The sequence below is a fragment of the Siphateles boraxobius genome, unplaced genomic scaffold (genome assembly GCF_051911475.1).
Source record: "Siphateles boraxobius isolate OS27281-9 unplaced genomic scaffold, OSU_SipBor_1 14, whole genome shotgun sequence".
Taxonomy (NCBI): Eukaryota; Metazoa; Chordata; class Actinopteri; order Cypriniformes; family Leuciscidae; genus Siphateles; species Siphateles boraxobius.
Genome location: NW_027508744.1, coordinates 1,091,468 through 1,106,048, shown reverse-complemented (window position 1 = coordinate 1,106,048; position 14,581 = coordinate 1,091,468). Strand labels below are relative to the sequence as shown.

Here is a 14,581-nt window from a genome sequence, read left to right as displayed (position 1 = left end):
TCCATGCGGGGGCGCTCGCAGGCGAGTGCAGAATGAATAGGAGTCTATGGGGTTTCACCCCCAGAAATCCACTTTTCTCAGGATGTAATTTATGTCAAGTAATTTGAAAGTTGCATTCAAAAGGGGGGCTAAGATAATACACTCAGCTGAAAATTGCATTTTTAAGTTCACTTATCTGTTCTAAAAATCCGTTCAAAAATGCGATGACGTTACATAATAGCAGAATGCTGGTGTGTTCCGGCCAGCAACGACCTAACCTGTAAGAAATCGAAAGGACATAAGTACTCGTTCATTCGACTTTTGGACTATAATATATATTGAACTTGCGGAATCAACAATAAAATCTACGTTGATTCAACGACAAGCAGGAGAAAGGGATACATTTAGCCGTCTAGCTCCATAGACTCCCATTCATTCTGCACTCACCCGCGATCACCTGCAGTGGAATTATAACGGAACTGCAATCAAGATGATATACAACGGGGCTAATAGGAAGTGCCAAGGGTCTCCGTTAGACGGGTTCTAAGAGCGCTCGCGCTGAACGTGTGACCCTTTCCAGGTAACCGACTATTATCGCCACCCAGTCCGCGTGGTTCCGTATCGTTATAAGAAAAAGCAAAGCAGCGATTCCGTGCGTTTGTCGCTCTCTCCCTCTCTCTCTGTTATCGGATTTCAGGTACAGAAGGGTTTTAATAAGGTCAAAAGGTAACGAGTGCATAAGGAGGAGTGACACAACAGGTCAAAGGTCACGAGTGCATCAGGAGGAGTGACACAACAGGTCAAGGTCACGAACGTCTGGTCGGTGACTGTCCTGCGCTTGACTTTGACACCGCACCAGATTAATAGCGAACAATATAATTTTAAGTATTGTTAATTTATTTTGCTATTTAAAATTCATGCATATTCAAGTCCTTTTAGGCCTTTTTATCATCTGCCAATCAAAAATCACTATTCTAATCAGTAAAAGCATGTTATGTATCCTTCATGTTTGAACAAATTGTAAAGCAAATTACAAGCTTGATCTACACAGCAACTACTACAAACAATATTTACAACGTGCTTATGTTGTTCATTTTTCATGCACATAAGTGAGTGTTTAATATGCATTTTATACCACAGCTGAAGTTAAAGTCCCCCTATGGCAAAAAATCAGCTTTTAATGTTGCTTTTAAAACTGCAGTGAACCAAAGACAGTCTCAAAAACACGGTTTGAAATCGCTGGTGTTTCTGACGTCACAAACTACCTTGTAACCAATCAGATCAACGTGTGATCGTCAACGAGTGGATCTCTGAGCTGAGTGAGTGAGTGGAGGCGGGGCTCATTTGCATATTCCTAGAACTGCGCATACTAAATGAGGCAAAGGTGTCGAGTTACATTCAAGCTATTTTAAGGCATATAAAGAAATTTTTTTAAGTAAATTTCTTAAGTAAATGCTTAAATATGTCATTTCGGTGATCAAAAATAAGTTTTAAGGGATACAATTATGGACTTTAACAAAATCACTGTGACTTACCCAGATCTGTGAACTGCACTGAAAGGCGCTGAAAATACTCACAGTTCGCGTTTGGAAAATTCAAAATGTGTCGTGATTTTTCAAGATCCCAAATCTTCCACTAAAGCCTCTGAGAGTTACAAAACAACATTTAAGACTATTACCATCCCTTATGTATCTGTCCCGTCTAAAAGCACAGTCTTGATTTTGAGTGACCCTGATTCACCCGCAGCCTTTTGCCCGACTCTCTCTCTCTCTCTCCGAGCGAAAGAGAGAGAAACCGAGGGAGGGAAAGAAAGACTGGGTGGCATTTCCAGTCAATAATAAAATGAGAAAGACGCTTTCAGAGGCGGAGGAGTGTTGAGGAGACGCGGCGGGGCCCTCGGGGGCCGAAACAGACATCTTGCGCCTGGTCACCGAGGTCCCAGACCGGAGAGGACAGCAGACTCTTATTTCCTCCTCAGGCTGGCAGCCAATCAGTTTCCAGCTGAGTTCCAGCCCCCCTCTCTGTCTTTTCACAGATTTTTAGCCCCTTTTCCCCAAATTCTTCACACATCTCTAGATTGCACACATGCAAACACACATACACACACATATCCCCTGCTCATAACACACATCTGCACACGAATAATACAGTATTATGAAGCGTAAATATACAAAGCAATAAAACAAAGCGACTTCCAAATTGTCAGATTTCATGATTGAAGCTGTTGATTTAAGGAATAATGTAAAAACATTTGAAACATTATGATGCATATGATGCGCTAAATAAAGCAATAAAATAAAGCAACTTCCGAAGCTTTGCTAGTTTTTCATTACATTCATTTATTCTTCCATATAAACTTCCAGATTTCAAGATTAAGCTGTTGATTTAAAGAATAATGTGTAAACATTATGATGCATTGGCTACATAAAGCAATAAATTAAAGCAACTTCTGAATCAAGCTTTGATTTCATTACATTTGAATGAAGCTGCAAATGTTGTTGATTTAATGAATAATGTAAAACCTTTTAAACGGCTTTATGATGCATATGACTAAAGCATCTCATGCACTTTCAAAGCTTAATTTATCATCGCTTTTAATTTCACAGCAGCTACAATCTTAAAAATAAAGGATCCAAAGCGTTCTTTTTTTTTTTAGAGTGATCAACATTTAAACCTAAAGAACCTTTTGTGGAATTGAAAGATTTTTCATGGAACCATCGATGCCATTAAAAAGCCTTTATTTTTAAGAGTGTGTAACTGCGGGTCTGAAAGCTGGAAGCAGAACTCAGTATTCTGCACGGAGAACTCGTTCTCATCTCAATATTCCTCTTAGCTGGGAGCTAATCCTTGTGAATCTCACACCTTAAAAACTACAAGGCACTTGGGACCCGGGATCTGTCAGGTGAGAACGCATAATCATTCCCGTGTGTGTGTGTGTGTGTGTGTGTGTGTGTGTGTGTGTGTGTGTTTCGCAGGTGCTCTGTGTGGATCGTCTTTACATCACACCTTCTCATACCATCAGTTGAGATCATTTCAGGATTTGATTTCATAATTTAGACACAGCAACTGAGCTGAAACGACGAGGCGACGTGAGCCGGAGTCCGAATCTAACTTTGCTTTTCATTGCATTCATAATGAATGAGTATAAACTTTTTGAGATTTGAATATTGAATATCAGCATGAGATGGAAGTTGCGCTGGTCTTTTCTTCTCTATTTTGCCGTCTATCCGAGTGAAACGCTTCTGGAATAATAACAAATGTGGGCGGGGCTTGATTTCGTCCGGAAATTGATTGGATGGTTGTGGCTTCCTATTGGCTGATCTCATGTGAGTGACAGGTTGCCCCGCCCACATCATCATAGAAGAGAAGAGACATTGCTGTTATTCTGATTCAAGATTACCATGAACATGAATTTAAAACAATAATGATGTGCATGGATAAACAGTGCAATATTCCATTACAAAAACACAAATCATTGATTTTGATTTCATGGTGACTTTAAGGAAAAATGTGTCTTTTCTTACACATGAGAGCTGGGCATGTGACCCTAAATTCATATTAGTATTAATGATATCACCTTTAAAGCAAATAAAATTAGGTCAAATGGACCAAATATATAATTTCAAGTGTGAATAGGTTAATGGTTGCCAGTGTTATTTTGAGTGGCCTAATATAATCACAACCTACGACTTATTAAATGTATCACAGACTCTCTTTAATTTAGCATGCAGCCCATGGCTGTCATCAAGGAGTTTTAATTACAATGCCGAGCTAAAGAGAGTCAGTGGATGGGTTTGATGAGGACACCCGATGGGTTTTTCATTAAAGAGCGCTCGCGCTGAGCGTGTGACCCTTTCCGGGTAACCGACCATTATCGCCACCCGGTCCGCGTGGTTCCGTATCGTTATAAAGAACGCAAAGCAGCGATTCCGTGCGTTTCTCTCTCTCTCTCTCTCTCTCTCTCTCTCTCTCTCTCTCTCTCTCTTATCAGTTTTGAGGTACAGAAGGGTTTTAATAAGGCGGTGTCTATCCGCCCGGCTGTCTCTTCCTTCACGATCACCGGTTCCTTCACACGGAAAAATAATTGGCCGGTTTCCCTGAGCTTGGAAAGAGGTTGAGCCGGGTGGGATTTGCCTTTCCCCCGCCCCTCTCTTTTTATTACCACCGCCTGATGATAAAGACAATCAGATATTACCTTATGGTGAACTGGGGCTCAATTGTTTTTCCATCTGTTGACCTGGGTGGTTTTCTTTTCCTTTTTTTTTTTTTTCGCGTTTTGAAAATGTGTTCAGACATTGTTTGAATCGTGCATACGTTTTGATCAATACAACCTGCGTATTTCGAGCTCAATTTCACAATTTAAAATAACGCAATGTTTCGCTTTAAATAGGTTTTTAAACGTATAATCATAAATGCATGGTGTTTAATAAAAAACTAAACGAGTATTTTATAAATAAAGACTTTGTTCAGTAGCTTAAAGCAGTCATTCATGAGTATTATTATTGTTTAGGAATTATAATCATCAATTAAACTTTAATTAATAGATTTATCCCTTTTTATTATTTCAGAAATTAAGTAGGCTAAATAAAAAGTAATAAACACACTTATTATATTTACTTTAACTAAAACATATATATGGGTAATTTATTTTAAAAACTGCGTTTATTTTTATTTGTAGGCTAGCCTACTATTATTAAAGGCGCAGGTTTGTTAAGAGCTCCTCAGGTGACGCACGCGCGCGCGCGCCTCACTCACTCACCTCCTCGTGCACGCTGAAAACAATCTCCTGCAGTGTTTCGTCCGAATCATGAAGACGCTGAAACAGAGTTCACAATAGAATTACACATTAGAACACGTAGATAAGGCACTTAAATATGTAAATACACAATACATTTTTTTATACGGGGAATCCTTTTGGTAATTGCACGTTAAAATCTCACGGAATTTGTGAACGCTTACTTGTGGGTGAACAGAACTTACGCTGCTGCTCGAGCTCGATCAAATCTGAGCGTTTTTTGGACTCCAGTTCTGAAAAGAAGAGAAAAGTTTGAGCCCAAACACACTGAACCGGAGAGGGGTGAACTTTAACCCCCGCGACACGAGCAACTCAAGGCATGGCGTTCCTGACTGACAGTCTGTGGTGAGTTTGCTTTCCTCATTAATCGTTTGTTAATTATTTGTGTTGCCAAGTTCAGTCGAGCTCAAGTGTATTTAGATCGACCGCTCTCAGGTCAGCCTGGAGGACTCGTTAATTGTTTTGTTTTCAGTGCATCTAAAATGGTGTCAATCCACTTCCAAGTTCCTCAGTGGGTTCAATGTCAGTCTCAAATTAACACTCATTAATTGGCTTGAAACGAATTTTGAAACGTTTTATGATAAGTATGTTTTTAGTCAAAACCTAGATGCATTCCAAGTAAATATAAAACACATTGTTATTAATAATAATAACACCCATTTACCAGGGCCAGGTTTTTAAGTCAATAAAAAAAATCACTCTTAAAAATGTAGGTTCCAAAAAGGGGGTTTCGATGCAATATAGAAGAACCATTGGTTCCCAAAATAACCTTTCAGTGAAAAGCTCAAGATAAAAAAACTATTCCTTACAAAACAATAATAATAATAATCTAAAAAAAAACTTTTCCACTATAATGAACCTATAACTCTAAAAAAAATGCTGGTTTGTTTCAAAACGTTTGGGTTTATTTATTATTTATTTATTTTATTTGGGTTCAAATTAAGGTTGTTTTTTTAAACCCATCGGTTGGTTTTAAATTCAAATTTTAAATCCAACGGTTTGTTTTGTCCATATTTAACCCAAACATCGTTAAAACAACCCAGCTTTGTGCGTGTGCAATGGAAAGGCTGTCATTGATGCTAAAGGTTTTTGGAACCATCAATATTTATTTAAGCGTGTAGAAGCTTTAAATAGATAAAAAAGAGAAAGTGATATGTTTTTAATAGTATGCCTAGTTAAAACGAAAGCCCCTGTGCCAATGAGAAAACGGTCAGAACGCACGAATTGCATTGGCTCCGCCCCCTCGAGTTGGATGGAATATATAAACTCTCTCAAACAATTCTGTCACTCACAGATTACAGTTGAAAATCCGGAGGTGTCGCTTCAGAGGTCAAACTGCGGGGCGCACGGAGCCTCGTCCTGGTGTGATCTACTTATTGATCTCGACCATCTTTTGATTGATCCTCATCCCCGTATCAGTGTTTTGAAGAATGCAGTTAGAAAGCATCCTCCCTGGCGCATCTGTAAACTTACCCAAGACCTTCTATAACCTGTCGACGTCCTCCGAGAGCACCAACAACAGCCCGGGGTCAACGCAGGTCGATTTTCAGGACATGGACCGGACAGATTCCGAGCAGAGCTCCGGTGCAAAGAAGTTCTTGAGTGGCGGTAACACGCTGATGGATGAGGCGGACACCGAGAGCTTCACCGGGACTAAAGTAACAGCGGCAGCCGCAGCACCGGATGCGCGGAAAACTTCTCCGGTAATCGGTGGAGATGACGAGCTGTCCAGCGCGCGCCGCTACAACATCGACGAACTGGGCACTGATCGTTATTTCATATCATCTTCCCAACCGAGCTCCGACGTGACCAACCCGTGCTCTCTCTTCCCGTACGGGGGCCAGACCGGCTCGGTGTACAGTGGCTCGAACGGGTCCAGGTATTCGTCTTCTCTGCATTACGGTTCGGTTCTTCCACCCGCCGGGTTCTCATCCGCCGTGTGCGCCAGTCGGAGTCAGTTTGGAAGCGGCTATCAGTTCGGACAGGGCCCCGGGTGCCTGTACCCGTCCTATCCCGGACCGGGCTCCAGTTTGAGCTCGATGGCCATCCCGGGTTCGGGCTCCGCGACCAGGGCGCAGGTGTACCTGTGTAACAGACCGCTGTGGCTCAAATTTCACCGCCATCAGACTGAGATGATCATCACCAAGCAGGGCAGGTAATGACGAGAAGTTCATGAGATCACTCTAAATAAATAATACTGGGTTGTTTCAACACATGTTTGGGTCAAATATGGACAAAGCCAAACGTTAATTTATTTGTATTTGTTGAACCCAACGGTTGGTTTAAATTCAAATTTGAAACCCAACGGTTGTTTTTGTGCATATTTGACCCAAACATGGGCTGAGACAAGCCAGCATTTTTTAGAATGCTGTAAATGAGAAAAATTGCCATTAAAGTTTTGCTTTAAAATGATTAAGTACTTTAGAACATAAATGTATAATAATTTAGAACGTGCATGGTTTAAAATGTAACATTTTAACAGAAAAAAAAACGTGCAACATTTTAATAAAATTATAAGATGTATTTGAATAACGAATATTCTTTTCTCAGGATGGTCAAATGAATCCGTCATTCTAAATTATTTTATTAATAATCATATTCGCAGGCGAATGTTCCCCTTTCTAAGTTTTAACATCACTGGACTGAACCTGACGGCGCATTATAATGTGTTTGTGGAGATTGTTCTGGCCGATCCGAACCACTGGAGATTTCAGGGCGGCAAATGGGTCACCTGCGGGAAAGCGGACAACAACATGCAAGGTGAGGGGAAAACAATAATGTGAGCAACATGACAACCTGTTATATCTGCTGTTCGGTGACGGGTTTTTTTTTCTCGTGAAAAATAAAATAAATTAAATTTACTCGAGTAAGGCCTTTATAATCAAATGCAACGACAAACTAAATTAGATATGTTGTTGTTGTTTTTTTTTCTTTTGAGTGGGATTTTAATCTTCATTCGATGTTGGTATAATCGAATTGGTTAGATGTATAGAATCTGCCTTAATATAATTATGAATGTATGAATATTGTCAACGACGCGTGAAATTCAACGAATTAATTCAATCAATTTCAAAGCTAAAACAAACGTTATCGTTTGTGCGCGCGATTGTTTTTATTACTTTATTTAAACTTCGATATTTTTTCACACTTTAACATTGCATTTCGTTTAAAATGAAAGCAGTTTCAATGCAATGAAAGAAGTTTCGCATTTAATGTGAGCGATTTGCAGCGATGACACTTGAGAGCACGCGGGGGTGGACGTGTTATTCTCCTATGTGTATTAAAATTATTCAAAACAAATCGCTCTTAGTCATGATACATCTGTATTAGATGAAGGTTATTTTCAGTGCAAAAGTTCCCTCCCAGGTGAACAAGACGTACTGTTAAATTTATTAAAAAAGCATTAAAGTAGCCTATATTTGTATTGTACTAAAACACACTCAAGTACATTTTTAATACATTTAATAGTAGGTCTTTTCCACCTGAGCTGCTTTAAGTCAAGTAATAATTTAATAAGACAAAACATTAATGTTCTGCGTGTGTTTTTCTGTAGGAAACAAGGTTTATGTTCACCCTGAATCTCCAAACACTGGGGCACACTGGATGAGACAAGAAATATCATTCGGAAAACTGAAGCTAACCAACAACAAGGGTGCAAATAACAACAATACTCAGGTAAACAAAATCTCTCTGTTTAAGAAGTTGAGCCATACTCAATGTTTAAGTGTTAGGTTAAGGAATTGTGGATGGAAAATAAACACACGCATGAAGTTCATGGTTTTTTTTTTGGTGTGCAAAAAACACGCATTTAGCTGACATGTTAGTGTTGGAGAGCCATGTTCTTAAACTGTGAATGCATGTAGAAATATTAACGAATAACCTTTGAATATTACTCTATTTTGAATGTATTTTTGTACATGTTGCAGACATTTTAAAGATAAGTTTTTACCTCCACACACAGTCATCTCAAAGGTCTTCCGTGTGGGTTTGACACCTACAGCAAGTGCTGGCCATGAACTCTGCACAAACGCTGTGTGTGTGTGTGTGTGTGTGTGTTAAAATAGATGATCGTCCTCCAGTCCCTGCATAAATACCAGCCTCGACTGCACATCGTGGAGGTGACAGAGGACGGCGTGGAGGACATGAGCAGTGAAGCCAAAACCCAAACCTTCACTTTTCCTGAAAACCAGTTCATCGCTGTAACGGCTTACCAGAACACAGACGTAAGCAGAAACACCGCCACAGCTCCTTTCAGCCACTTCTGCTTTTGTGCCGCTTCTCAACTCCTCGTCTTTGTGTTTAATTGCAGATCACACAGCTTAAGATCGACCACAACCCCTTTGCAAAAGGCTTCAGGGACAATTATGATTCGTAAGTGCCTTTTCAAACAACCGTCCCTGACTGAGAAGTGCAAAAGTGCTGACCGAATTATGAAAACACCTCAAAAATATAAGGGTGTTCCTTTCGTTAACTACATTTTATAAACCTTTCTTTTTAACAAAAACATTGATAATTTTTTTGTAAGGAACATGAGTCTGGTTTCATTCTGTGTGTGTTTATGCTACAGTGCAAAGTTGATCATATTCAGTAGTATGAATACTGGTAAGGTAGGACTTTAGCATGATGGTAACGCTTCAATATAAGGTTCCGTTAGTTGATGCATGAACTAAATCTATCTAACAATGAGCAATTCGACACAGTATCTATTAAAAACTTTAATGTTAGTTCATGTCAGCTCTGGTCTATTAAATACAACTTTCAGTTCTAGTTATGTATTAGTAAATGTTGACATTTTTTAAGAATTATTATTCATGGTTCGTAGCCTACTAATGTAAAGTGTTACCGTTTATATTTGCATATTAAGTTAAACAATATTTCTGAAGTGAAGATCTTTAGATTTAGCAAGGTTTCTCAAAGGACATTTCAGTGAAAAATGTTTAAAATAAAAAAATTTCCTTGGTGGTACAAAACGTCTGAAAAACCTTTGTCCACTATTATGAACCCTTCACTCTACAAAATTCTGGGTTGTTTCAACATGTTTCGGTCAAATATGGTCAAACCCAACCATTGATTTAAATCTAGTGCAATTTTTAAACCCGACAGTTTGTTTTTTAATTCAAATTTTTAAACCCAACTTTTTTTCTTTTTTTTTCATATTTAACCCAAACACCAGTTAAAACAACCCAGCATTTTTTGTCCAACGGAAAAGGTTTTATTGATGCTAAAGGTTTTTGGAACCGTCAATATGTATTTAAGCTTGTAGAAGCCTTAAATAAAAAAATAAAATAAGAAAAGGAGAAAGTAATATGGTTTATTGAACATGCAATATGGTGACACTTCAATATAAGGTTCCATTAGTTAACGCATTACCTAAAATTAGCCAACAGTGAGTCATTCATAAGAGTGTCTATTAAAAACTCTTAGTTGATGTCAGCTCAGGTTCATTAAATAACATGAACAGATACAACTTTTAATTCTAGTTAATGTTGCAATGTTTTAAGAATTATTATTCATGGTTAGTAGCCTACTAATGTAAAGTGTTGCCATTTATGCTTGTACACTGAATTATACAATATTTCTGTAGTGAAGATCTTTAAATTTAGCAAGGCACCAGAAAGTGTCACCCCAAAAAATGAGAGTGAGAAAGTAATGTTTTGAATAAAAGTAAAGCAGGACTTAATGCAATAAGGTAACACTTCAATATAAGGTTCCATTAGTTAATGCATGAACTAAAATGATCTAATCGTGTGTCTACCTACATTGACTCTTGTTAAAGAATGCGATGCGACAAATTGCTAACAGTCTCTCTCTCTCTCTCTCTCTCTCTCTCTCTCTCTCTCTCTCTCTCTCTCTCTCTCTCTCTCTCTCTCTCTCTCTCTCTCTCTTCTCTCAGGATGTACACGGCTCCAGAGAGCGACAGACTGACGCCCTCTCCTACTGATTCTCCGCGGTCGCACCAGATTGTCCCCGGCGCCCGCTATGCAATGCAACCCTTCTTCCAAGACCAGTTTGTAAACAACCTGCCACAAAACCACCGCTTCTACGGCAGCGAGCGCGCCGTGCCGCAAACCAACGGCCTGCTTTCTCCTCAGAGCGAAGACTCGGCCTCCGGCGCGGCTTCGGCTCAGCGCTGGTTCGTAGGGCCCGTCCAACAGAGCGGTGCATCCAGTAAACTAGACCTGTCCTATGATAGCGAGTACTCGGCGTCCAGTCTCCTGCCGTACGGCATTAAACCGCTTCCGCTGCAGAGTCCTCACGCGCTCGGCTACTACCCTGACTCCGCCTTCGCATCAATGGCGGCCGGTTGGAGCAGCAGGAGTTCGTATCAGAGGAAGATGACCACCGGCTTGCCCTGGTCACCTCGACCGAGTCCCCCGGCCTACACCGATGACCTGTTAACCTCTAAAGACAAGCTTCAGGACGAGGGCTCCACCGCGGCCCCGTCCGCCGGCTCCACCGCCCCCTGGATGGAGGCTCCGCCGGTGCTGAAGGTCGTGGACTCGGGCGACACCAGCGGATACGCCATGGCGTGTAAGAGGAGGCGCGTTTCGCCCGGCGGATCCAGTACGGACGCTTCGCCCACTATAAAGTGTGAGGACTTGAGCTCTGAGGAGTACAACAAAGAGAGCCATAAAGCCATGGGTTATTACGCCTTCTATACGAGCCCTTAAAAACTGCTTTCCAGATCATTTATGAATTCTCTCTTTATCTCTTATTTTGTTTGAAGTGATCTACTATGTTGTGTTTTTAATCTTTTAATCTGCAAGTGCCAAAGCTTTTGTGCCACCCCGGTTGTGCTTGTTTATTTGTGAAATACATATGCTTCTTTTTTGGGGGGTTTTACTTTGTATTCTTTTTAAAGCATGCCCTTTTTAATCTTATTTTTATAAGAAGCCCATAATGTGATCTTTTTTTTCTTCCTTTTATTTAAGATCCCTCTGTTGTACAGTATTTGTGCACTTTAGATTGTGATGTATCTTGTACAAATGTTCTCATGGCACTGTTATGAAAGGTGAAATAAAATGTGCTTTTCATACTTTCTTTGTCTGTGTTTCTCTGCTGTGTGTTTTATTTAACGAAAATGTATTTTAAAACTACACTTATTCATGGACTTTATTATAAAAAATAAATTAAAAAACGTAACGAAAATGAATTTCGTTAATTTACTCAACGTTGTCTTGTTTTAAACGGTCAGTTTCAAACGTTTACATTTTTATAAACAATCTGCAATTTTGCGGGAACGAGCAAAACGTTTGTAAAGCACAGAATAAAGTTTTTTCGTTGTTTTTAAAATGTAACTAGAAATTTGCATTCTTACATTTAAACGTTTTACAGCCATTACATAATTTGTGTAATAAACCACAGATCCGTGTTATTTTTTTTCAATGAAGTTAAGATTTTATTGTATTTATCTTTGACTAATACTGTTCTAAATAATTCGAAAACGATCTTTGTTCTGAACAATCGTGTATTCTGTAATAATTCAGTTTCAATCAACCACAAACGCACCGTTATGTCTTTATTTGAAGGCGCTCGTGTCGTTTTTCTTTATTTTAAACCGTTCTCTGTTAAACAGGAGTTTGTCGCCTGTATATTCAGCATCTTTTCCCGGAGTTATTTCGGATCATACGAAACGCATTTCTAGGTGAATGTGACAGAGGAAGTCACTGCGGTTCCTCATTTTGTGTTTTATGGCCACTATTTTCTGCGCTTTAGTTAAAACTAAGTGACACGAATACATGTTCCTTTTCGGCCCCTGCTAAACACATTTAGAAGCGTTTCTGTACAGTGACCACACAGTTCAGCAGTTATAGCATTATGCCCAAGAACTATAACACATTTACATTATGTTCAAAACAGCAACAGTAGCGAAGAACAGAAGCCTCTTATAAAGGATGGATCGGATGCATTTCCAGCCTATAACTGTGATGAAACGAATCTAATAAAGTTTAATTTGCAAAACCATCTGTTTTTAAAAAATCCCTTTAATAGAAGGAATTAAAAGCTGATGCATTAATATCATTAAACACTCTTCATTTTTTATGACCTACATTTTTGACACATGCAATTTTCTTAATTGAGGAGGCAAGTGACTTCCTTCCTGCTATATTCTTCAGAAGAGGCTCAATTAAAGTGTGAAAATTACGCATCAAATATGAGAAGATGGTCGAGCTGAAAAACTTCCTGAGCAAGATGCACGAGGATGGGCCTCATTTTTGGCATGTTTAAGGAGAATTGCACTGTTCTGTCTGTCAGCTCGCAATCCTTCCTCATCAGCGAATCCCTCTTGAGTTCGTTTCAATAGCCCGGTATTTTTATGTCTAATGAATTCTGTTGTCAGACTTCTTGACAGAAAGCGACTAACTCCAATTAACACCTTCTAATGATGCTGAGCTCCTGATGGCGCTGAGATCATCTGCCCCGGGCGGGAACTGATGGGGGGAGCGGGGCTATAAATGTGCAGTTCTCCTTCAACACTCGTGTCAGCGAATCCCAGACCGGATCACCGAGATCACGGGCTCTTTTTTTACTTCCTGAGTACTAGAGCACAAAGTATGACAGTTGAAATATGAAAACAGTGTTTTAATAAATACAGTAGCCAACATTTGAAGTGGATCAAAACCTTTCATCATAGTGATACATGAACAATAGGCCTACCCGTTCTTGTCTTAGGACAATTTTTTTGATCCACTTCAAATGTTGACTACTGTATTTCTGTCTTAATTTTGTTTCTTCTGTTCTTCTGTCTGTTAGCTTTGAGGTCACCTCCACCTTATTTTTAACCTTATAACCAATGTGTGAGATTTCCGGTGTCATTCCCTCCCAGTTTTTTTACCGGTCCAAAATAGCTTATACTTTCATGTTGGATATGCTGAAAAAATGTGGACATGGATAAGATGGATATGTTTGTGTACCCCTAAAAGATGACAAAATAATGCTATGTTGCACATTTTAAAGTTACTGACCAAAAATATTGATGACATCATCTTGTACACAGGCATATACATTTTTATTTTTAGTACAAATACTCTAGATTAGAATGTCCCTCCTCAACATCATACAGTATACCTGCCTCTTCCTAGCAGTAGCAATTGCAACACAAAGGAAAGGTAGAGGCCTCAAGATTTTAAAGGTGCAGTAAGCAATTTCTGAGAAGCTGTTGAAAGTGGATCAGGGGTGCATTTCCCAAAAGAATCGTATAAGCCTAAGTTGATCGTGGAACAATTGCCACCAATAGTCTCTATACGATCAATTTAGGCTTATGATGCTTTTGGGAAACACAGCCCAGGACGGAGCTCCAAAACACATCGGCATTATGGGGCGTTTACACTTATGACGGGGGAGATGCGTTTGCATTTAAGCAACAACCTTCCGGTCTCTCTCTTGAATCCAACACTGAAATGACTTAAACTGTAATTTATCGACTAACCGCAATAGAGACAGGCTCCAAAAGAGAGTCAAAACCATAAACCCCCATGTTAAAATGCTTTACAACTTTACCAACTGTACTGCAGAAAAAAAAATGTTTACAGCCTGGTACAAAAAGTGGTTTTGGTCTATATAGTTAATTTTGCCCTTCATGACGACTGTGAGGGGAGTGAATTTTTTTATAACTCATCCGTTTAAATTATATTAAGCCTTAAAGTTCTGCATAATTAAGGCGTGGCCACTTGAGTGACAGGTGGATTGCAGCTGCTGTCACTGCTAGCCGTTTTTCTGCCGTCTGTTAGCGTCACGTCACCTCTGCTAATCCGCCTCGCTGCCCAGTTTCGTTTATCTGGGAGTGACGCTGCCAAGATGACGACG

General features: G+C 39.6%; 1 protein-coding gene across 1 annotated transcript; it reads left to right on the top strand.

The window, feature by feature from the left end:
* The first annotated feature begins 4,728 nt into the window (after positions 1 to 4,728).
* On the top strand, positions 4,729 to 11,810 carry eomesa (eomesodermin homolog a). Its single transcript, XM_077230239.1, has 7 exons — positions 4,729 to 5,119; positions 6,069 to 6,929; positions 7,380 to 7,534; positions 8,328 to 8,449; positions 8,839 to 8,997; positions 9,084 to 9,145; positions 10,668 to 11,810. The coding sequence occupies exons 2-7, from the start codon at positions 6,205 to 6,207 to the stop codon at positions 11,443 to 11,445; spliced, it is 2,001 nt and encodes a 666-aa protein (XP_077086354.1). The 5' UTR covers positions 4,729 to 5,119; positions 6,069 to 6,204; the 3' UTR covers positions 11,446 to 11,810.
* The last annotated feature ends 2,771 nt before the right edge of the window (positions 11,811 to 14,581 follow it).